The sequence below is a fragment of the Nestor notabilis genome, unplaced genomic scaffold (genome assembly GCF_000696875.1).
Source record: "Nestor notabilis isolate BGI_N333 unplaced genomic scaffold, ASM69687v1 scaffold13673, whole genome shotgun sequence".
Taxonomy (NCBI): Eukaryota; Metazoa; Chordata; class Aves; order Psittaciformes; family Psittacidae; genus Nestor; species Nestor notabilis.
This window is the reverse complement of record NW_009922477.1, coordinates 1-25,769: the sequence shown is the minus strand read 5'-3', so window position 1 is coordinate 25,769 and position 25,769 is coordinate 1. Positions and strand designations below refer to the sequence as shown.

The 25,769-nt window shown below is 38.5% G+C and overlaps 1 protein-coding gene across 1 annotated transcript in view; it reads right to left on the bottom strand.

The window, feature by feature from the left end:
• The window catches only part of LOC104403480 (ankyrin-2-like), a gene marked incomplete at its 5' end in the record, with an annotated part of 84,946 nt that extends 59,994 nt beyond the window's left edge, over positions 1 to 24,952 (bottom strand). Inside the window, 7 exon segments of the mRNA XM_010011626.1 lie at positions 933 to 1,077; positions 12,612 to 12,684; positions 18,008 to 18,106; positions 20,135 to 20,233; positions 22,932 to 23,030; positions 23,138 to 23,236; positions 24,755 to 24,952. Coding sequence (XP_010009928.1) covers positions 933 to 1,077; positions 12,612 to 12,684; positions 18,008 to 18,106; positions 20,135 to 20,233; positions 22,932 to 23,030; positions 23,138 to 23,236; positions 24,755 to 24,952 — 812 coding nt within the window.
• Between the last annotated feature and the right edge of the window lie 817 nt (positions 24,953 to 25,769).

Here is a 25,769-nt window from a genome sequence, read left to right as displayed (position 1 = left end):
TCCATAGACATTGTCATTTTCAACAGAAATGCCTGGGTAGCCTATTCTAAACCAGAACTGTGGGTGTTAATTTGCCAGTTTGAGTCCACACTTATGCTCACTAGTAAAAGCTCTCATCCTGAAAAGGGAACTCTGTATTTATTTTTTTATATACTATAGTGACATTCTTTAAAATTATTAGAATAAAAAAACAAAACTAAAGCCACAGGCATTATTATTCCACAAATGCATGTAGACTTAAGTTCAACTTGTCAGATACAAGCAAATCAATAAGTTTTCTGAACTGAACACACGTTCTTTTTTCTTTTTTTTTATTTACAACATAAATACTGTGCTGTGCCAGTAGAAGGAAAATTATTCTCTTTCCTGCTACTTTAACTATGATGAAAGAGAAAGAGTTAATGTGCTTGCTGACAACATACTCACTGCTAACCTGATGTGGAATGACCAAGTGCATTACTCCTTTCCTTGTATCTATAGCTAGCACACTACTCTAAAAAACCAGCTCACCTAATGCTAAAACACCCTGTCCACCTATCCCACCCGTCTGACTCATGACCAGAGGAGATGGGGATGAATCATAAACCCTCTCCATAGACAGATAGACTCTTCTTCCTTTGCCTGACCACACAGACAATAAAGCAAGCTATGCCTTCTCGAGAACCAAGTAAGAATCACAGAGTCTTCACTAGACTGACCACAGTATTAGTGTCAAATGTATTCATTTCTGGACTGGCCAGGAAATATTCCTCCTGACCAGACTTTCTTCCTACAACGTGGCAAGTGCCACACTGACAAACCCAATAAAGAAATGCTGACAAGTGCATCCCATATCCCCACTGAGTTAAAGACCCCAAGAACAGGATTTCAAACATTTAGAACAAAGTACGTGCAGAATTATCATAAGAAAAAACATGTATTCAGGCAAATACCTGTCAGATCGTCCTCCTTCCAAGCTGTATCTTAGGTAGTTCATACCATCTAAGAACTGGCTGCTTGGTAAAGAGTCATCTCCTAGTTCTCTGAGGTCTTCTGGTCTAAGGTACTCTCCTCCATCTCCTGTCATGGTGTCATCACCTTTAAATCAATAACAAAGGGACAGAGATAAGCACACACACAAGTTTATTTCATTTCCATGCTGGAATCTAACAGCTGGATGGCACAATAAACAGGAAGGCATTTTCCACTCAGGAAACACTGCAAACCACAAGCAATTAATGTATTTAATGAAACTGCACATCAAGCAAGATTAAAACAAGAACATATATTGAAATCAAGATGATTAATGAATTAGATTTAATCTCATTTTTGCTGTTGCACTTACTGGTTGGTAAGGGGCAAATTTCTTTACTAGTCTCTAAAGCATGGTCTTTCTGTTCCCTTACCCATTTTAGCTCTCTGGTCACAGCTATACTGTATCACAGTCTGCCAGTTTATGATTAAATACAACCACTTACTTGCCTAAACCATGTATTTTCAGCTGAAAAGGTGCTTTCTGTGGCCTTACGCCTCATAGTTGCAAATCCTAATTTAAACTCTCCATTGTCCAAACTCCACATCATATGAGGCTGTCTCACCCATGTTCCAACATCCTTTTGTGATCAGCAAAAATACTCTTATTTCAAAAACATGTCAATATCCAGAAACTAAAAATAAGCTCACACACATAGATGCTAATGATCATTAATCAGAAAAGTACTTCATAATGAATAAAAGCCAAAATCATAACCATATAACCAAATTATTGGTTATCTTACATAGTAACCTTTTTGCATATACTCTGAATAAAAGGGTTTAGTATTTTTTTTAGGTCCAAAATTCTCTTCCCCAGGAAATTCTGTCTATGTGAAGTCACAGTTTGCTTTTCCCCAGCAGACTAACAAAACAGCTCACATTGCCAAGCAACATGTAGATGTTTCTTTTGTTTTTCATTTGCAACACGGTTTCCACAGCTTCTGCTTGGAGATTTCAGTTGTTTTCCAGGCTGCCAGAGCCTTGGTGTGGTCCACAGAACCACACGGCATAACCTGAGGCTACTGATACCTCCAGAATTTCTCATTTTCTAAGCCACACGGGTAAACATCAAGAACCTGAAGCTCAGTTACATGAAGGAGACTGCAACTGTTACACGGGAACAGTCTTTAAGGGCTACTCATTCCAGCTGCAGTAACACACCCCAGCATGCCGAGAAACACTAAGGACTGTAAAGGGTAGGTAAGTAGTATCCATGTTGTTTCAAAGAGAATTCATTTGGGCATCAGGACAGTTGCCACTTGTGTTATTTAGAGTCTTAATAAAGCAATTATTGTTACTGCTTCTATTTCTGGTAGAGCATCTTCCCCCCTTCCCTCCACCAGCTGTCCAAAGTGTTACTGGTATTACAAGCTATAGGAGAGATGCTCACTACTAAAGGAAGAAATCTTGATACCTGTTTTCATACAAAAATCAAAAAAGTTTTTCTAGCTTGATGATTCAGCTAATAAATAATTAATTTATAACTTCTCATCTAAAACCAAATAACCTTTGAGGGCTCCAAGATTTCTTTTGTAGACGCAAGTGCTGCATGCAAAAATGAGGCCTAAATCTTTTCAGTGTAGCAACAAAAGTTCTTGAAAATTCCATCTACCCACATTAAGAGGGAGAAACTGGGCACAGTTTCACAGAAAACAACAAAATGCATTTAATCATTGCATGTTTCCTGTCTTCTGACAGATGATGCCTCCTGTTTCCTGGGAATATCACATTATAAAGCACGGGGCTTAGTGAAAACTTGGAAGATATTAAGGCAGTGCTGTTAATCAAACAGTAAAAGGAATTTCAAGTTATATTTTGAATAAACTAGATACTTATAATCATGCCAGACATTCCATCTATAGTAGAAACAAAGGCAAAATCTTCACCACTTCCATCACACCCACATCCTTTAAAAAAAAAAAATCCCAACTCTTATTTCAGCTTTGGCCTCTCATCTGAGAGCTGTCAATAACGAGTCTACGTAACATAAGCTGGTTTATGTGAACATCTGCAAACAGTAACCAGACTATACATGAGTATTTCACAACATCTTCAGACCTTTTATCTGCTGGTATTACAGCTTACTTGCTAACATACTAGTATTGAGCAAGTGAACTAGAAGTTAAACTCACTCCCCACCAACCCCTTGTGCCCTTCCATCTTTCCTTAATGAGATGAACTCCCAGAACAAGTTGTACCTCCTAGTATACGAAAGAAAAAAATACGTATTTAAGTCTAAATGACTGTGCAGCAACATAACATTTCATACAATTGCAGTTATCCGGGTGTCTTAATTCCTGCTTTGCAGGGCAATTGCGGCTATGCAGACGGAATTACTCCGAATCTGTGTAACAAGCACACATTCATCCTGCCAGTAATACTGTGTTGTCATTAAAAAACTTTAACACAGCTATGTTCCTGAGCCTCAGTCGATTAAAAAATACACAGGCATGTTATCTACTGAAAAGAAGCTACATATTCATAAATATTACATATTTAGCTGACCGTGAGCCTCTTTACACAGCAAAGCTTACCAGATGGTGGTTTTATGGCAGTAGAAGAAATTGTCTTTTTTAATCAGACTAGAAACCATTCATCTGGCATCACATTCCTCATCAAATTAATGACAGTAATAATGAATAAGCAGTTTGTGACAAATATGGTCCCTGAAGTTGATGCTCAATGATTTGTAGTGACCATCTGTGAAATTACAAGCAAATTTTGATGAATCAAATCCCTTAGTGATTTATCTTTTATTTAATTGAATTAACACCTTCCTTCAGTGATGCCTATAGGCTTTCAGAGGTTTGCCTGACAGAGGAAAACACACTACAAAACACTGGGTGACCCTGCACTGTGTCCTAGTTAAAGCATTCCTGTTCAGCCTTGGCCTTAGCACTGCTACTACCCATCTCTCAAATAGCTCTCAAAATTGTGTTCAAATCTGCATTTCTGAATAACGTCATCTTCTTTAGGGCAGGTTTGAAAGGCAGTCTGCATCTGGGCAGATCTGACTGGACACTCAGTAAATATTTGCCTTACTCTAACCCATTAATAAAGAGAAAACAAAAAGCTGATTTTGATACTGTGATTTCATGTGTTTCAACACAGCTTTTGACCATTATAAATCATTGAATGGACTGCTAAGAGAAACAGGCTGTGTGCTGAGACAACATACCCGCCCCTTCAGTGACAGTCTGGCTGAACACACAGGTTTTCACCAAAACATCAGAACTGGAGACCCTTCACTGATACTGCCATACTTTAATTCTTAGTTTTCTTAAATTCTACAAAAGGAAGTAGTATGTCCTACCCATATAACCAATTATATCAAGCAACAATCATGAAGACTGTGAGATCAAAAATGCAACATTTACAAGACAGTAGCTCTGAGGCACCCATTACATGCACTTCTCAGCTTAGCAAATCAGTATTCGCTCACAGGAGAAGTGTTTCATTAATGAGTCTAAAACAGATCAGCTTTTCTTCAGAAATTATCCTCTGCTATCAGGGAGCTTTAACATTTGCACCACACCATTCTGAATATGTCCCTACAGAGTCAAATTGTTTAGGGATGCCTCAAGAAAGGCAGTTCCTACCATTCTCCTGCTTGTATGAGAATTGCTCTGGAATTGTTTACTCACAAAACATAAAGAAAATACAGGCAAAAGCTGGATTTTGTTTTTTTGTTGTGGCTTTTTCTTTTTTTTTTTAGAAAGAAAGAGGGCTGGAATAGAAACTGACAGAAATTGAATAGATGTTTTTAAAGCCAGATACATTTATGTGAGTTTGCCAAAATGATTGTTTTCTCTGCAGCATGCAGATAAGTCTACAGCTCCCCACACAAGTGCTGCTTCTTACGAGTAACAGATGGAGAAGGGACAGCTATCGCAAGCACAAATTTTTATGGAATATGTAAGTCCTGAAGCACCTTTACAGGAATATATAACACAGAATTTCTCTGACACTTTGTTTGGACACTTTTGCTTCCCTAAGTAAATCTTTGGTTTAATGGCCACTACACACTAGAACTTTCCCTGAACTACACTTTGGCCAGTGCTTTAAATTTCTTTATTGTTAGCCAGTCAGGAAAACAGGGTTTCATGTGTGGTTTCATATCTGACTCATGACTTCACATGAATCATCATGTCAGCCACTGGTAGCTCAATGCAGCACTTGCAGAAAGAGAGACAGTGACGCAGATGAAATGAAAAAAAAACCACCCTGTATGTCATGTCTACCCTCCAGGGTCTGTGGGGAGGGGAAGAGGCCTTGATTTTGTTTTCTCACAAAGTAACCTGCTGCAAAATGAATTTCAGTATTTCATTATGGTATTTATAAAGTTGGTACGTTGGATTTAGGTAGCAAACAATAAAAGTGCTGCCTTTTGAAACTGGACTAGAACAAACTATCCCTACCTCCCTAAGCCACAGAAGGTTTGGAAGGTCACTGATACTAATGGCATGTTGAAAGTCGAGGTGTGGTGGGACTACTACACAATGAACAGTCAAAGTGGGACTTGAATGAGCTCTCTGCATAGATTCAAGAGGAGCACTAAAGCGGATCCCAGACAGAACTCTGGGCAGGAAATGCCATTAAAAACAAGATATTCTCACATACAAGTCATCTTTTGGAGCTGTTTTGTTCCAGGGAACAACAGCCCAAGACTGCTGCCCACAGAAGGGGTAATGATCCTCTGACTGGGAGAGCTCCCTTTGGCTACAAAATGTCTGTAAGTACTGTCAGCATACATGAAATCTTTAACTAATGAAGATTAATGCAAATGTAAAAGCAACCAGTTTTTATCAATCATGAATAGGAATAACATCCAGCAGCTTTAAGGACAGATTTAGATCAGAAGGATAAGACTAGTCAAAAATACATTTCCCACTTTTACAATGCTGATTATGATTTACTTCAACGAATAAGCTGGTGCAGGCCTCCCCTATAACTTCAATCTTTGAAGAAAATAATCTGGAGCTCAACACTCTTCAGAAAATAACAATTTAGGAAATAACATACAAGTCAATACAGCAATATCTCCTGGTCAAGCACACGTTATTCCTTCTTTGCACTAACAAATGTGCATCTGTAGTTTGGGTCATGCCTACAAATGCCACTGGCATCATTTATTAGTGCTAATCTGGTCAATTCTACTTCTTGTTAACAACATGGATGCAAATAAAACCCAACAGTTTCTTTGAAACTTTTGCCAACATTTTTGCAAGCTAACCCCAATCTCTTATTTTTCAACTAAAATGTTGACAAGTCAGCAATCTTTAGCAGTTCTACTCCAACAACAGTAATTAAAATAATCTAATTTCTTTCCAATGAAAATACCAGATATTTTAAAAAGCTATATTCTCTGTGAAAGATTTCAATGAAACAAGCCAAGCTAGACTTTATTAAAACTTTTTTTTCCCCCACATTCTTAGCAACAATGTCAATAAAGTTAGAAGACTAAAACTGAGCAGCTAGCCATTATATTGAGAATCTTTTATACTGACAAGACATGAGGGTCCTTTCCAACCCTAATGATTCTGTGATTCTGGGAAAAAAAAAGGCAACCAATTCCTAGATTTCCTTTCCTTTGCACATCTGGCACTTAAAAGGATTAAAAAAAAAAAAAAAAACAAACCACAAAACAAACCCAAAAATCCCAAAAGACAACTATCATTTTGTTCAGAAAAAAAAAAGTCATCTCAACAACATCATGTAAACAAAAGCAATTTTCCAGAGAAGAATTTCCCTTCATCTTGGATGACCTTGTTAAAATGTACCAGCAAGAAACTCTGCATAACAAACCTTACAGGGCATCTAGTCATACATTTTTCTAGGAAACGGGAAGTAAGCATTGGTATTTTTTCTGTGCAGGTTATAATAAGTAAAGTTTTTAAGAACCAGCTCTTATTCACCAGCTATTTCTTCCCAAGCATAGATTTCTTTTCATTAAAGAAGGTTTCACCTGAATTTTCAATACACAGCTTTTGAGTCCTCCTTTGGCTACATTTTATACTGCTGGTTATAAGATGCTTAATTTAGAGTGTGAATTAATTCAGTGGTGTTACTCTGACTTCACAATGATTTAAAATGCAGCAACAGCAATTTACTTAAGCCTAACGCAGAACAGTCAAAGGCTGCAGCTTTAACTTCCAGGTTTACTTAAGAAAAGTTATTCCTTAAGTCTTCCAACTACTTAAGCCACTACTTCAGTGGAATTATTTTCAACATCAATGAATTCTGCCCAGACATAACTGCTCCTTTTGCACACGTATGCTGTAGTGTCAGTGTACTCTAAGGCCATGTGTGGAGGCACTTGGGAAATACATTGTAATATTTTAGCACTGTTTCCTGCTGTTACAGATACTAATAAGGAATTCAGTCTGCTTATCAAAGTGCAAGCTGCAGTTATCACAAATACGAAGCGATACACTTTGACAAGATAATACTCTTGGGTACCAGAGCACATTATCATTTAATAACAACAACATTTGGAACAATAACTAGGTTGCCAGTTAGTTCCAGACAAGCATAAGTAGATTGAACAGATACATGTGGCATTTTCTTCACAGATCCCAACATGCCATGCAGAGCAGCTTATCGTTATCCCATTCTACAGCTGGAAGACCAAGATAACTGGAGTGACTTCCACAGTGTCATTTGGGAATTATCGACAGTGACAGAAATAAATTTCTGAACCCTATTGGAGTGTCTGTCTGTAAAATAGTAACTCCTCAGTCCTTTGCAAGTGTGTGTCTGAACCAGACTTACTAAGCAGGTTGAAAGTTCCCTTTGTGGATTGTTCTTGCACACTGGAAAAAAAATTGTCTACACCGAAAACTTTCTTTTACAAAAACAAAATTGATTTTTTTCTTGTAATCAGGCATGGATTAGCTGTGAACTGCTTTCTGGTATCTAAGATCACATTTTTGATGTCCTTAAGTGATGCATAACTCACAGATATGCTACTTTGTCACTGCTGCATATTCATGAAGGGACTGCAAACCCCACTTTTACACAGGTACCATTCCTCTGAATATGTCTGAATGATGTGACATCATGATTTTGAGTAAGCTTTAAGAAGGAGAAAACCAAGCCACCTGGTAAGAGGAAAAATGCAACAATCTGGTACTGGGTCATTATTGTATTCAGGTATTAACGTATATATTATTTTATAAATTATCTAAGGACATGTGATGATGCTGTTTCCATTTGCAGAAACACTTCAGCAAATCCAATGTCCTAATCACCTTCTCTCTAAGATGACTTCATTATTTGTCTTCTTTTCTAAAGAAAGAAAGTTAAAAAAAAAACCCCAACCAATCAACAACAAGATCACCTTGTGTCTCAACCAGGCATAGGGCTGATTCTTTAGCAACTTTTAGACAAGCATGCCTCAGGAAAGAGTCATTTTTTGTTCTCTGGATATTGTGATTCCAACTGATTTTTCAGACTCCACTGACTATTTGCACATGATCATTCACTCAACATTTGTCTATTCCTTCTCTGAAATTGAAATGTCAGCCTTAATTACTGTGCAGTGGGAACTGACCTTTATGGTAGCCATCTCAGGGCCATGCTGCTTCTGACAATGGTGTCTCACCTTCTACTTCAGCTTTTCTACTCCCTTCTGCCTGCAAAAATAGTCTGGCCAAAAAACAATTTGTCAGAACAAAGAGATTCATTTTCAGACAGATGAGTTCTCTTGGTTCACCACATGGTGAAAAGTTTGTGCTGACATAACGGAGGATGTGGGAAAGTGCACCAGCCAGAACTTCAGTCCCAAATAGACAGTGAAAACAGAGCTTTTGAAAGTTGACTGAGAAAAGAGCAGGAGATGAGGAGGCCCAAACAAACACAAATGAGAGCTCTTCAACAACCTGTTTTACTGGCTGCTCTTGCACCCTCTATACACAGCCCTTCATTACTGTACCATCTCACGTGGGAGTCACAAAGACAAACTATCCACAGGCTGTGCAGCCCTAACACCACAAAAATAATGTATGGAATGAGTACAGAGGAGCAGATACATGCTCCTCAACACAATATTAATATATGGGAGAATAAGAAAAAAATGGTTCCTGCCTTTTCTAGATCTTCCTGTGTGTCTACACTGAATCAGCCCTAACAGAAACATCTGCTTGTGCTTAACTTCACTAATTCTGCAGATGACACTAAAACACATTTCACAAGATGCGTTGCAGCAATAGCGCTTTACTGCTGTAAGTATCCCTCAGGTGCAAATAGCTTCTTTTGTGACAACAGCTTTAAATAAACCAAACTTTGTAGCAACACGAACAGCTAAGCCAGACACAGTAGTAAAAATTCACAGGGTTTTTAATACAACTCTGTCCACATGAAACACTTCTGCTGACATGGGTGTTTCAGAAACCACAACGCTTAACAGCTAGACGTGGGGGAATCTGTAGGGTAATTCCCATCCTTAAGGAGAAACTCTTCATAATCTCTCTTGCAAGATCAGGCCATCATTTTCTGAACAGTGATGGTACTGCAAATGCAATGAGCACATAACAGTGGATGATTATCCTTCAGTAGTTTTCATTGCAGAGTACTTACTGTACAAACACAGTACAGCAACACACATGGGCATGTGTGTAATCTACAGTGTATAAATAAACTGCTTAATAAAACTGTGCTGATACATCTTTGGCCCTGGTGGTCATAAAGCAGGAAACACTTATTAATGGCATAGAATATCTAGTACTTGTAGGACCACATAACAGGCTTACAGCAAATGAGGCAGGATTTTTCTACAATGATGTTTTTCCTGGCCTATGAAGTTTCCTTTTTTTCACTTCTTCCATGTTCCTCGCACAGAAGTTTATGAATCCAATTTCATCTTGTCTGTTACTGGTGTGGGTGCTTCTCTTGCCCTTAGAATACACAACCTGCTTCTCTACTTAGCTCTGATACTTATCAGCCAAAAAATAGTAATCTAATTAAAAAAAAAAAGAAGTAGTTTCAAATTAAAAAAAATATAATATGGTTCTGTGCAAAGATTAGTTTGGTTCTTTTTCAGGTAGAGTAAAATGTAAAGAATTCTGAATAATCACACAAACTGCTAAACATACAAATGCTGTATGGAAGTTAAAGAAGAATTAGTGGGCCATTCAGTCCATTCAAAATATTTTAAAATATTTTTAGAGAGAGCAAGACCTTACATATCAAGTGAGCTATTTGATAGATTATAAGGTCCTTTATTGTATACTGCGAAGATTGGCCATTGTGCTTGAATTTTTTTTAGGAATATGAATACCATATTATTAACTTCACAGCGTACAATTATGAGATATAACTGCCTCCCAGGCAAAACACTTCTCTCCAATGATGAGCAATGGAACCTGAAAAGCACAAGTATTCTTCTTGCGTTCAGCTTCATAATTATATAATTATATAATTACAATTACAGCTGGCAGGTTTACTGTGTCACATTAATTTTTTTCAGAACATATAGTGTCACTTTAAAGCAGCTAGAAACACGGCATTAAAGAAACCTGTTTGCTAGGCTCTTATAAAGACTACACCATCACTAAAAGGTTCATCCTCGTTATTAAAACAGTTCTGCAGCCTTCCTGCCCCCAGCTATTTTAAGTTCCTGTGACAAGTACCATCCACGTTAGGAATTTTCACAACATCCTGAATGTTTTGCCTGTAGAAACAGGTTTTACAAGGATAATGGCATGAAGTGCTTCAACTGACCAACCTGCTTAACAGCCTGCAGTGGGATCACAGAGGCACACATGAGCCTTGAGCAGCAACATGCCAGAGTACCTGTGTTGAATATGCTGGCTTTTGACAAACAGGAGATGTCAGATGGTAACAGAAAGTAGAGAATGTTAATTCAAAGTACTGGAGAGCATTAGTCATGCTGGATGGCCACGGTAAGTTCTGTCAACATATTCCAGATACAAGTAATAAATCTGGACTTTTCTGGCTTCCCTTCTTCCTCCCACCTTTCAGGAAACACATACACAACCACACTTCAAGAGTAATAAAAGCAGCGGTGTTAGGCAACCGGATTAAGCAAATTCATGTTGCTTCAACACAAAAAATAAAACTGAGTTAAACAAAAAAGAGAAAGTTTGTCAGTCTTACTCCAGGAACTTCTGCTAACAGCACCTGTGCCATTATATGCTTCACCATCACTGAAGCGTTCATCATCAGAGTGTTTAAAGGCTGTACAACATACAAATTGGTTTGAGAAAAAGGAACCCTGTATTAATCCTGTAGAAGCAGAAAGACTCACTAGGCTTTGTGAATTTAAAGACAGTTAAATAGTAGTTCAAAAGACTGGGAGAAAATTCATCAAAATGAACACAAGGCTATAAGAATTTTAAGGCCAATAATCATATGCATAATTACATGTTTGTCAAAAAGGGGAAATGTAGCAAAACTATGACTGAGAAATAATTTCACTGATCACGATGCAGCAGAAAATAATTTCTTTTGAATCACACTTGTTTGCTTCCACTTGCAGCTTTGCAAGCATTAAAGAAAAAGTAGTAGCTAGAGCCTAGGCATCATAGTTTCTCAAGAGTGTAATTCATTTATCAGCATAAATCCCATCTCAAAAAGTAATATAAGCAGCTTAGGAACATGAATGCCATTAACTTCCAGTCCCATTTAGAACCCCAAGTGCATTTGTGTTCTTTGTAAAAGAATATAACCCAACCCTGCAACTTGTGTAGATAAATCCCTATGACTTTCTGAAATTAGTCACTCTACCAATTATTTGCGTGAATTAATAACCATAAAATGGTATGCATAAGACACTGTAAAATTAATTAACATTGACAAGAGTAAAAAAGAACTTAGAAAATTCTTGCAAATGTGCGTCTATTTATCAGATGCCTGTGATCAAATTTTTTAAGAAGTCATTTGTGGCCTTTTAGAAAGGAATGTTTTTAAGCCATTTCCTTCATTCTGTGCTGTATAAAACCATGGTACTTCATCAATCCCTCCAGTTCAAGGACACTTTCTTGGGACTTAGTTAAGCAGTTCAACATATGCCTCCTGTCTGCACATACAACAGACTCCAAAACCAAGTGCCAAACCTATTAGCATGTTGTTACTTTATGTCATGCCGTATGTATCTCTGAGTTGTGTGTGCTGAAAGCTCCCTCAAGGGAGAAGTCTCCCCACCTTCCACCTTAATGCCTCTTTACACAAATATTTCCAATTAGGCAGGACTCCTAAACATATGTATCTGCAATAGGTGGCACTGATCCAAAATATTTACTGCTCAGATTCCTCTTTCTGAGAGGGTCAAACCCAGCTTTGGGACAGCTCTACATTTGAATTCTAAAATCTCAAGTTGAGAAATGTTCTCATTTTTTGACTTGGCTCAGATAAGCTTTTTCTGAAAAAGATGTAGCGGTCCAGGATTTTCCTTTGGGTCAAATCTGGGCATCTTTATTCAAATGTCATAGTGATTATGTCATTAAAAAAGGCCATTACACAGAACTTCATTTCAAGCATTACAAAACGAAGATGTCAAAGTACTTCAGCAGCTATCTGGAGCCTGTGTTACAGGTTATGTAAGTGATATAGAACAAGAACTTAGCAAAGTTGCTCACCTTCTTCATCTGAAACATCCAGGACCTCAGTCATTGTCTCAGGTACATTTAGCTTGTGCTTCTCTGTCACAGTCTGCAAAGACAGAATCACCAAACCTCAAATTAAACACCCAAAAGAAGCAGCAAAGCTTACAGCAGGATATTTGAAACAGCAACACTAGTGGGATCTGCTAAGACATTTTATAATGTGCTTCCCCTTCCCCTAAGTTTCTTTTTCATCTTTACTCCAGAAGCTCCTATTCTCAAGTACTGTATAAGGTAACATTTAGTCTGGCAGAGAAGTACAAAAACATAAAGATAATGAACTGTTCAGAGGAATAAAAGAAAGCTCTCAGCCAATTTATTTATAAATGGTGCATGCAGAACAATTCAGCTTGATGTTTCAAAAATGATTTTTAAATGAATTAGGTAATGTCTACACAAGAGCTTCAGAAAGTTGTATGTGGCATATGGAAATTATTAAATCATAAAGCATTTGGAAATGAAGTTATGAATGATGTGAAATTTTTAAACTAAAAAAAGATGTGAGGGATTTACACAGATCACTTGAAACATTTCTCTCCCCCCCAAAAAAGTGACTACACTGCATATTAATGATACCCCTTTCATAAATCATGTATATTCCCCCAAATCACATATACATCAGGGATAAAAAAAGTTATTGGAAGAGCCTGATATGTTTTGTGCACCTAAAAGCTTAAAGCATTGTGATACAAAGCAAGTATGGACCAAGGACTGCTGGGAGGACACTGCTTAAGCCTGAGAGCAGAGAGTAGAACCCTGGAAGACTTATTTTTAATACGATTTTATCTTCATAACTGACTTGCAGAAGGAAACAGATGACGTTCAGGGGTGCTGAATCAAGAATGGGAACATCCTTTTAGCATCAAGACACACATTGGAGAAGGAGATGAGGAACATGAGACAAACTGTAGGAAGTGCAAGGTGTGAAAAAGTTGCCTGCAGGAAACTGTTCAGTGTGTTACGGTACAGGAGAAAAAATGCCAAGGACTTAAAAAAGTGCAGTGATCAGAAAAGCATTAGTCACATTAGAAAAATCAGTATTTTCCTGGCTCCACCCAGATCTGCAGTCAGCTGAGCTGAGATGCCGTGGAAGGGAATCAACACACTGCCCTTTCAGGTATGTTGGAGCAGATGTGCCCCTTTGGCACGGAAAGGAACATCAGGAGAACGCATCTTGCAAAACTCCCACGCAGGCAGTACTTCATTGCCTACTGGAGATGGTATCTATTGAGCATAAACTAACATTACATGCAGAAGTAGTGAAAGAGGGATAATTAATGTCAGTCAAATCCCAAGTTCCTTATGTAATATGCTTTTGTGAAAATGGCCATTGGTATCAAGCAAGTAAAGTAAATAGCAGTTTCGGCTGCATAAAACCTACTAGGTATTTCCTGATTGTGTCTTACTCTTCTCTAACAACGTGACAAAGAAGCATTCTTAGTTATTATAAGATACTGCACTTTTATAAATAACAAAGTTCCAAAGTAATTACACGTTGGTAAACTTGTTTTAAAAGCCTGCTTTACATTTTTAAAATCTATTTAAGTGTTACAGCAGTTTTCAATTCACCCTTCTGAGGTACAGGGAAAGAACAATACCCTTTGCTCCAAACGGCAATCCCAGTTAGGCCTCCTGAATTCCCTGTTACCCATGATTCAAGAAAATTCACTATTTCTCTTGCAGCATTTTTCATAACACATGTTCTGTGTTGAAGGCTAGTTTATTTTCACCTAATGCCTCTACCAGTATGACTTCCCCCACTCCCCTGCATTTCCAAGGCTTTCCTCAGGTAGAAATGTCAGGCAGCAGCAGGATGACAAAGCCTGACGTTCAGGTAACGCTGACCTCGTCTCATTACAGGTACTCAGTACAGCAGTAAGTTAAAAACTACATCCTAAATTAAAAATAAAAATCACTGACACTGGGCTAAAGAAATAAACCCAGGTGAAGGGGGCTGTGTATTTTTCAAGTGAGGAGGAAAGTATAGTATGTGAGTGCTAATTTACTGGCATTGTAATTGTAATTGGCATCTACACAAAGTGTACAGCAAACTTTCTATTGACAGTTCCTACGTTCCCCACATAAAATAACAGAAAAGTCAGGGGGGAGGGAAGAAAGGAAAGGAAGGCAGGAGGACGTAATCAGATTCTGAAGAAAGGAAAAAGAAAGGGTCTGCCTAAAAGTCACAAATCCTAGGTTTTGTTTGTCTGCTGTATGACCAAAATTTAATTAAGAGAACTTGGTATCCCAACCTTAGCTTATTCCAAACTTAAAGTTCCCAACTTACCTTACATACAAAATCCCTTTGATTAGAATAACACAGATGTGAACGGATGCTACAATACTCTAGTCTACAAGCCACAGGTACAGAGAAATGTTGTACACTATCTTTTGATTAACTTACATCTGCAGGCCCTAGTAACTAAGGTTCATTTATCATGATATCAATTTATTCCTAAATCAGGTTTTTATAGACCCCTTATTACATACTTTAACAACTGAAATAAAGTTTGGAAGGCAGAATCACAAAAGTGTGTCCGTGTGTGCACATTCATGTCTCAGAAGAACAAAAAATCTCTGGAATACTGAACTCAGCAAGAATCACGGATTCTACATCAATTCCCAACCAAAGTTGTGAATTAATGTTTTTTAATTAACTTTTAATATAATACTAGATGGGGTTTAGAGGTTTTTTTTGTAACTGATAGGCACATTAGAAGTGTCAAATACTCCCAAAATTTAAAATCTATATCTTGCCCCACTTTGCTCAATATATATTTTTCAAACTTCCTACTGTTCTGTTCCACTGAGAATTCAATCACTTGAATGCCTGTGTATTTAAGACTTGCATTGTAGGGCCAGATTTTCAACAGGTGACATAGAATAATCCAGATATGTAATTCAGGTATATAAACCTATATGTACATTCAATGGCAGTATACTGTAAACAACCTGAAAGCTCCTCATATATATTCATTTGTTCACAGGAAGACGTAGATCTGTTTGTGTAAATACCCCAAAACTTAATTGCACAGCCAACCTTTGAAAGTTTGGCTTATTCTGATTTATTTCCTATATATATCTAATTTGTGAGTAAACATAAGCACACTTTATTCTCTCTGTTGCTTTATATTCATGTGGCTGCACTGATAATAACACTAATGCAAGAGGAAAACTTGTTCGAAGTTAGACCAAAAGCTTTGGCACTGGAGACCTTTTCCTCTTCTCAAACGCCAGTGACTTGAATATCAATAAAGCATCAGCCCAGCTAAGATCCGCCACGCATTCACTCAGCTACAACCTCAGAGAATGAGGTAGCTATGGTGACAGCACCTTTTTTTCAGTGCTAAATGCTGTGTTCTGGTTTGGCAACACCAATCTCACCACCATCTGGAGAACTTTATTGCAGGGAGTGCCTGTTACCTAGCCCTCCTTTTTAGGACTTGTTCTGAATTATGTTTAATCAACATTCCCCACCATGAACGCCACCACCAGAGGTTTATATTCTCTATATGCCTGAAGTACAGGATTCAGACAAATTCATAGCTAAAAAGTCTGCTGAGTTTATTGAGGGTTCCCACCTGACTTTTAAAAGCAGTGCTTTGCACATAGACACAGTTCAAAATTTCATATTTCTCTTATATGCAAGCATTAGAGGTCAAGTATGCAAGTAAAGTTCAGTATTTGATTCAGTCCTAAACCCCCGGCATCTGGTATCTGGTAGAAAAATCCATTACCCTCAATGTTTAAAAAAACATTTATCCAAAGTAAATAACTCACAGGTGTCTTTTCATTGTGTAATCGCTGTTATTATAAAGTATCTAATAGTTACATATGACAAGGTACAAGGCTCCACAGTGCAACACAATGTACAACAGGAAGGAAGTTACAATTTATATCAGGCATAAATAGGAAAAGTAAACAGCAAAGAGAACAGCAAAGGTGCCAGGTGAGGCTAAAAAACATACTTTTGAAGAGCTAAAGTTTCTCCAAAAATTTTACATAGGTTTTCTTTTTCTAAATCTCTGAATAGATACACAAGTGTTTATGCATGCACATGTGTGATGTGCTATTTGGTTAAACAACAACATGAAACAACTACTAACAAAAACATACATTCTTTATTAAGAGACTTCTGGAATTATGCTGGCATTCCTTGTCCAAACCTGACTCAGTCTCATCTTCCTAGGTCATTAATAAATTATGGCTCACTCTATTTGCAACCTTATGCCATGTTACTTTTATTCCATAGTCCTCTGTTCCTATCAGTCGGCCTGCTGTCAGCACGTGACAAAACCAGAATTATTTTCCCATTTCTTTACCGTTGGAAGAGACTTTGGATTTCTTCCCTTCCTCTAACCCTCTCCCTGACTGAACAGTGGCATCTTCTAAGTAATCCGTGGATTTTTACAGCTCTGAGCTCCTAAGTGACAAATAGATCTTACAGGTTTTCTAGACTGCTCATCTTTCTTGCATTAAAAAAAAAAGTATGACTTTACAATAATGTTTCAAGACAAAATGCAGTAATGGAAATTTAAATTAAAATTAATTTCTTAAATTATTTCTAATTTTCTCCCTTCCTACCTGCTAGAACATTTATAGATGGGAGATAAAAGTACAAGTAGATAAAACCTTCCCCTCCCAGAGTGTCAGAATATATCTATTTTTCCTGGTTTAAAGTGACAGAACCACCTTGCTTTTGGTTCAGCATAGGCTATTCACAAGTCCTGAAGTCAAAATACAGACTATTAAGAGTGTGGAGGACTGAGAAGATTGAGCACATAAGGAAAAATTCTTTTGTATTATGGAAAAAAGTATCTATTTGAACTAAAAGTGACTTGAGCAAGAACACGACTGATGTGATTCAGAGCCATATAGTGAGCACCATTAAGCTTGGCACTAGTCCATCACTGGTACAGTCCAAACACTAAGAAACTTGCTGTGGTTTGCTGCAATGGTTGAGCTTCAGTAGGTGTCAGAAGTGTCGAAACATAAGGAGAGAATGAAAAGGAGAGGCAAAAAGAGAAACCCGACAGGACCTAAACGACAAAACACAAACTTCTGGAAAGTTTGGGTTTGCAGCTGAGACCACATCTAGAAAAAAGTTTTACTCTGCTTTTGAATAGTTTTCCATCTGTATGCACAATGATTTTGTTACCTAGCTCAGTGAAGCCTGTTGTGTTGCACACACTGCTTAAAAAATACACTGAAAGCATTAGAGCACTTTTGCAAAAATCCAACAGAAACGGGACAAAGGGAGGGCTAAAACCAGCAAATAAAAAAAAGGGACAGATAGATGGAGAGCCTGAGGGAAGAAGAGAAAGACAACATTCTGAATAAAGGAGAGACATTTGAATGCATCTGCAACTCACAGTTGTGGTGGTAGTAATCTCCTCCGTTACAACCTTCAGCGTATCGACCACTGAGATATATCCCAGCCGCCTTGCAATAGCTAAGGCAGTGTTACCATTCTGGAGAGAGAAGAGAGAAGGGGGGAGAGAGAGCGCAATGAGAGGGAGGATTGTGATGTGAACCAATGAGCTCACTCTCAACACTGCATGAGCCAGCATTTCCATCCAAAACAAGGCGCAGCCTAGGAAAATCACTGGTTTTTTTACTGTTACATCTGACTCTGTCTTTGTAACTTCTTTAAGACTATAGCCCTGATTGCCATGGTAACACAACACACTTACATCTGCCTGCTATGCTAAATAAAAAAAGCACTGTATGGTTTAACCCTTCAGTGCTCAAATTTTACTATACACAACGTCTGGCCTGCAGACAGACATTTTATTTTGCATAAACATCTCCAAATCAGAAATACTCCAAAAAAAAAAAAAAAAAAAAAAACCCAAAACCAAAACAAACAAAAAAAAACCCAAAACAAAACCAAAAAAAGGTATTTTAAAATATTACAGTTTCACTTCCAGTTGAAACTGTTAAGTCTTTATCAGGTACAATTCTCTCTTTGGGAAATACAAGATTACAACTGTACTGTCGGCATACACTTCTATTCCTCCCTACAACAAAAATGCATGTCCAATAAAAGTACCTAAAAGCTAATGATTTAACAAACTCAAACCCAACCTATTTAAGGCTTGGGCTGGGAAATTAAAATCCATTTAAATAAATTTATTTGCCACTTACATGTCCACGGTAATAGACATGCCATTCATCAAATGGAAATTAAAATAATAATTTAGTAAGTGTTTAGGCCTATTTACCTCCATTTCATCGCCTGGTACCCCTGTCACTTAATTTGGGGAGTGGAGGACGGGATATGTTCCATAATTCTTTATAAAGAGCTCTACACAGAATCATTTTACGTTCTTTTGCACCAAATAAAGGATAACATGCTGGCCTACCATGGGAATCATGCAAAGCCACTGTACTGCTCTTTGCAGTGAAATAATTTCTTTTGTGACACCACCACACAGTGCGCAGGGTATCAGCCTAAGAGCTTCTCTCTGCTTCAGTATTGGCTTTAGTTACCTATAATTTTGGTTACTCTAGCTCAGGAACCCTGAAGCAACACACCATTTGTGGATTAGCAGCACAAAATTAATAGATTAGCATCTTCACAGCACAAATAATTTGACTGCTACTATCACTTGCATGTTAACTGCTCCTATCCCACTCTCATATCCCCCTGCCAGATGTCTCAGGTTGAAATTCTCTCTAATCTCAAACTAGAGGTTGCTATGTTGCTACAAGGACAGATCTAGTACCTGAGAAAGCATGCAAATGGTGCAGTAAACACATCCTTGAGGCTCTGCTAAAATCTGGGTTAGATTTGGGCACAGCAGTCCCAACAGGAGGACTGAAAGTGAGGAAGACTATCAGTTGAAGATGCCCACCAATACCTATAGCCCCAGAAGCTGCCTACAGTGGTTTCTTGCTTGACAATCTGGTGCATAAACCATTATTTTGGATAACTTCACAGATGATTAGTCAATGTGATCATTCCAAGACCAAACAGGGTGCCAGTGCTGATTTAAGCATGCACAATGTATGTACATGGAAACCTGATCCACTCTGGGGAATGACATGAGTTTTGGCCATTCTGGCTGCATTTTAAAGGTTACCCAATTAGAGGTGACTAGTAACACCAATATGAAATAGGATAGTTGCATTCTGCTGACTGCAGAGCAGGAGCTGTGCCAAAGGTTATGAACGGTCTTTGAGGAGGCATTAACACCAGTGAACTCAGTAAGAACCTGAAACAGATCCAGTGGATAGAGGGAGAGAAATTTGGGGCTATACCTTCAAAAAAGCCTAGGTTCTGATTTCCCCACATCACTTTTAAGCTTAGGGCACAGTGGGTGAGATCTGATCTGAACTACCTTAAAAGGATAAGGAAAAGAAGAGGAAGTTAGATTTACACATCTGACAACCAGCTGTATGAGGAATACTTTCATCATTACAAAGGCTAAGCCCTAAAAAAAGAAAGAAAAGAACTGTCCAGGGAAACAAGTTCCCACTGGGACTTCACAACTTACAGTGGTGATGGCATTGGGCTTGGCCCCATGTTGGAGAAGGACATTGATGATGTGAGTGTGGCCTTGTTGAGCAGCTTGGTGAAGAGGGGTGTACCCATTCTGTTGTCCACAGCAGTTATGAAAAGCAAAAAAGAAAGAACAACAGCCACGAGTAATTAGATTAGCACTTCCCCTTGCTTCCTTCCACTCTTTTTGAGATATTTCAAAAAGAAATTATGCCATCAATAGACCAAAGGATAATAAAATCTTCACTACTAACAATACTCCTCCAGATTCATGAAAAGATAAAGGAAGAAAATATTTTTATTCACAAATCATCTTTTATCTCACAATATAAACAATTTCTGGAAAGATAGGTAATTCCTCATTTCCTAAATCAGAGGCAGAAAAAATGAGGAACAGTAAAGTTCAAGTAGCACACAAAGGACATAAGATCACAGCTGAGGCAGAGAACATGCTTCTTACTCTCACATATTAGTCTTCTACAGAAGCCCCAAGACTTGCCTTCAAAGTATTTGAGCCAATTTAAAAACTATATAATTTTTAAGAGCAATGATTTGAGAATATTTGCTTTTAAAAAGGCTAACAACATATACCTATTACAAATGTCAATCAATTTTAGCTTTACTTTGCCTTCAAAAGGCTGGAACAAGCTGTAATTACACTTAAAAACATGTACACAATGTCTGTATTAATAAACACGCTTATCTCCATATACTTATCTGCACCAGTGATTCATTCTAAGGTGATAAAATACAGAAAGTTAACCAAAGCATACTTTAGCTAGTTGATCTGAGATGGTATTGTGTAAGTCCAGTCAGGCATTATATTTACAAAATTATTTGCAATTGGCTTGCAAAAAGCAAGCAGAGAATAAACTGGAAGAAAACACCGAGCTGATCTCACTGTACACTTACGTAAAGCCTAGGGGCAGGCTCTAAAAGACACACTCAAGAGTTCTGTCTTTTGCAAACAGATGCCAGGAATGCTTGTGCTACTCATTAAATAGTGATAGTTCAGAGCTATTACAGTTCTTATATTTATGCATGCATGGACCACTAAGAAATTGAAAGAGTATTTTACTGTAGGTTGTAGCACAAAGAAAATTCACTATCTTTACTTTACTTACTTAACTATTAGTACAGTCCTTCAGAAATAGAATTCAGCCACATTATTTTTCTCTGGAGATGCACAAAGCATCATGCAGGCTTTCTGTACTCTAGTTAAAGACTAAGCTGCAACAGGGGTTACTTACTCTTTAACATGCCTATCCTGAATCCAGTCAGGATGGATTTTCTCTTTAAACTGAGTCCACAGCACTAGCTGACAGATTGCCAGTATTTTTATTGCTCCCTTGGCGTGAGATTTTGAAGAAGCACTGCCTCACACACTCATACAAAGTTGCTGACATTAATGAAATTATTCTAAATAAGTGAAATATCTGGGGAAATGGCCTCAGAATCCAGCCCAGTGGCCCCTTAGAGAGTGAGATCTAATACTAAAGGCGCAAGTACATCTGCCCCTTCAGTTAGCCTCCAAATAACTAAGCTGAATGCCTTGGCAGCTATCATTTGGATCCTGTTAGCATTTGCTTTATTAATTCTTATCAGCTGTTTTTTTCTAGTATCATTGCCTGTTCTTCTGGAATCCCTGGGTTTTGCCCATTGGTTTGGGGTGATCTCACTAGGGATGGGCCAGCATCTTTTATTTATTTACTCTGCTCTTTCTTACCACATTAAGCTGTGACCACTGAAAAATCTACTTGTACATTACTACTACTACAGTACTCGTACAGTGCTACTTTGGGAAACGAATCCACCCCATAGGTCACAGCTGGAGATAGAGAAGCTGGCCAGAGGGACCAGCAGACCACACGCCCGGGATTTTCATCGGATCTTACTACTGAGTATGTCACTAGAAGTACTAATGGGCTTCTTCAGGCTGATCGCAAGACATCCAATCTGAAACTAGCAGTGACTGCCTGAAGCCAGCTTTAACTAAAACTTTAACTTTAAACTTACAAATTAACTTTTCAACTTTAGCTGAAGCCTTGCAGCTCCTAAGTTAGCCTCCTTTTTCTGGTAAGGGTGATGTGATGGTATCTGGGATGCAACATGCTGCTGCTGTCACCAGAACCTCTATGTGTATTCTAAGGAGATAAACAATTCTTGCTACAAAATGCATCACATTCAGCTGTTGGTGTTCCACTGCTGAAGTCAGTGGATTTTGTTCAGACTTCGGCTATAGGCAGTTGGGTACAACTTGTCAGTAACAGTGTACCCAGATTCCCCTAAAAAAAAAAAACCAAACCCAAATGTGTCTTTTCTAAGCTGCATTCCCACACCACAGCTGCTTCCTCTCCAGAGTCACACCACCCACACATCGATCATTCTTCCCACTCTTTTCCCAGCACTTTGGAGAGAACCTGGCATTACCCTCAAAATGTCTTTACTTACTAGTTTGGCAGCACACAGGTGTAAGCCATGTGTAAATGAGATCAGAAACAAGCTCACATTTGTTAGTTTCCAAGTACAAAGAAAAATAAACAAACAATGAAAATGATTCTCTATCTCCTTTCTTCATACTCCCAAAACTGACTTTTCTGTTGTGAGTGCTACAGGACGAGATACAGCAGAGAGTGTTTCACTACAGTGACCACTCACCATATTTTGACACCTACTACTCAATAATTATAGTTTCCTAGTGAAAAGGCACTAAGTGAAAAGGTATGTATTCCTAGTGCTCTGTTACCAGGTTCATAATAAAGAGCAAAAGCAAGCAATGAAAAATTCTTTACCTTCGTTTTAGCATTGACATTTGCTCCCTGCTTGAGAAGAAAATTCACCATTTTGATGTTTCCATAGTGACACGCCACAATTAAAGGTGTGTAACCAAGCTACAATAAGAGAACAAGTAAGTAAAATGGCAAGCTCAGTGGAACATTCCTTTTACAAGGGTAGTATCCTTTGGCACACTGAAGACAGCAGCCACTTCATGATTTACCTTTGTCTGAGCATCTTGGTTTGCACCATGTTTTGTGAGTATTTCAGCTACGTTCACTTTATCCTCCTGAGCTGCGAGGTGCAAGGATGTCAGTCCAGTCTGGAGGTGGAATATACAAAATAAATTTAAAAATAAAGGCATAAGAATAAACCCTATTTTACACAAGGAAAGAAATCTAGATTTTTCCACTTTCTTATCTTTAAAACATAAAGAGATCCTAACTATAGCTTCCAAGTATGGGTGGTTTGGTTTTTTTTGAACAAAGTAGGGTTGATGTTTCTCCTGTTCTGGCTGGCAAACAGCTCCAAAGCAATTACATCACCATAATCACAGAGTAAAATTTTCAGGCATCAGTGATCATGCTCGGATTTTATACAATAATGTCACTTGGGAAGCTGAGGAGCTCATTAATAAATTAAGGAAGCACATTCACTTCCCACTCCTCAGACAGGAAAGGGAACCTTGACAAGTGCAGGCACGAGACAGAATAAAGAAAATAACTCCAAAAATAAATCCCATTCAAAGATGCCAAAGAAATGGATGCAGCCTTTAACTAAAAGCTCACTGTGATCATGCACAGAGTACTTGTCTGTGAACAAGGCAGGGAACAAATTCTGTATGAGAAATGTAAATCACCTTCTTTCTCATTAGTTAGGTAGCGTAGCACAGTGAGAAACCTTCTATTTTGACTTGTATGAACAAAAGTCACAGACTTTGACCTTAAGTAAGACTTAGATATATATGCCAGGATAAATCTAGTGACCTATGAATATCTACAGAAATGGGGTCTTTTTTGAGGAATTTTTTTTTCTATGAAAAAAACTGTCACATACTACCATAAAAAAAAAAAAAAAAAGCAAGCCAAAAAAATTGGAAAGGTCCTCCACAGGAGTTTTCTCCCTTGCTAGTGTGCTACTAATAATATTATTTTGTTATTTGCCAGACACTGCCTATTTCTTCCACTTGGAAAGAAGGCTGAAGGGTAAATGCACCTTGCAAAAGCACTAAACTATTTTAGACTGCAGCTCTCTGGTACCTGATACATGTTTTCTTAAATCTGGGGGTTGGAACTAGATGATCTTTGAGGTCCCTTCAACCCAAACCATTCCATGAATGCATGAAATCTACTCACGAGCCCACAAACTCCAGAATTTTACATTCTTTTTCCTTTGCATCTAATGTAAAACTTCAGGAATACATGCAAAACACCTGAGAGACAGCAAGGTTGCAATAGCACAGAAATACTGCAGTCCTGCCTTCCTGAAGGCACAAAAACAATTTTCTCTTGGTCTGCTTTTCCTCCTGTAACCTCTCTGCCAGAAAAAGGTGCTACATGATTTTCCTCCAGTCGTGGCAAATAGCTGCAGCTCCTCCTGTGTGTTTCCCAGTACAGCTATTAATTACACCATATCAGTTAACTGGTCAATCCATTTGCCAGCCCTAGAGATCCTCTTCTCACTTTTACTGTTCACCCATCTGTTGTCACTTCTGCACACTCACAAGTATATACACAAGGAAGTGAAGCTGAGAATTCCTGACAAGCTGACATAATTCCTACACTGCACTTTGCATTTTATGGTATAGTCCCATGCACAGTACTTTGTCTCCAGTTTGTACCTTTGTTGCCACATGAATATTGGATCCTTTCTCCAAAAGCAAGGTCACCATGTCAGTGTGACCTTCTTGGGAAGCCAGATGAAGGGGGGTGACTCCTTGCTTGGTCAAAATGTTGGTCTCAGCCCCATAGTTCAATAGAGTAGTTGCTATCTGCATCTGATTCTTCTTGGCAGCAATATGCAAAGGCGTGTATCCATTCTAGCACCAATCAGGGAACAAAACAAGAATAAAGTTAACACTACAACAGCCACATAAGCCTAAGAAGCCAGTCACCACCAAACAGTATTCTTTTGTTACCCATTATTACTAGAGATGAGAGTTCATTAAATTTTCAAGGCCAGACACGGCCCTGCTATTGTGTTGCTTTGTTCGCCTGTTATTTTCAGCATCTAAACCAGAACAAAGCCAGCCCTTGCTCGGGTGGGCAGGACTGTTCAGCTGGTACCTTCAAACCACCCCAAGTCTGGCACCTACATTTTGAATAACCTATGTTGTAAATATTCCCTTTTGACTGATGAGCAACATTCTCTGTGATGGGTGCATACTCCTCACTGCATTATGCTTTTTCAGAGCAGGCGGGTAGAGGTGCGTTTCCATACAGAATCACGACACCAGCTGGGAGCAGCAAGAGGGAGGGAGGAATGGGATTTTTTGGATCAAATTAACTATTTGTCTGGGTTGGACGGTAGTTGGAGCAACCTGGTCTAGTGGAAGGTGTCCCTGCCCATGGCAGAGGGCTGGAACTAGATGGTCTTCAAGGTCCTTCCAACCCAAACCAGTCTGTGATTTAGACAAAGCAGAATGGTATTGATGGCAACCTTCCCACCTTTAACTGCTTAACTGCAGGCTGTGGGGGGAATGCTCTGGCTCACAGCAGACCGCCCCCGTTGGAGGCGTTTGCTTGGCAGGTCTGCGCAGTTCTTTAAAACGGGATCTTCACTAACCTAACCTACTTGAAACTGCCGCTTGTGCGTCTCCCCATGCACCACACCGGACACCGCAGCCCTGAGAGGCG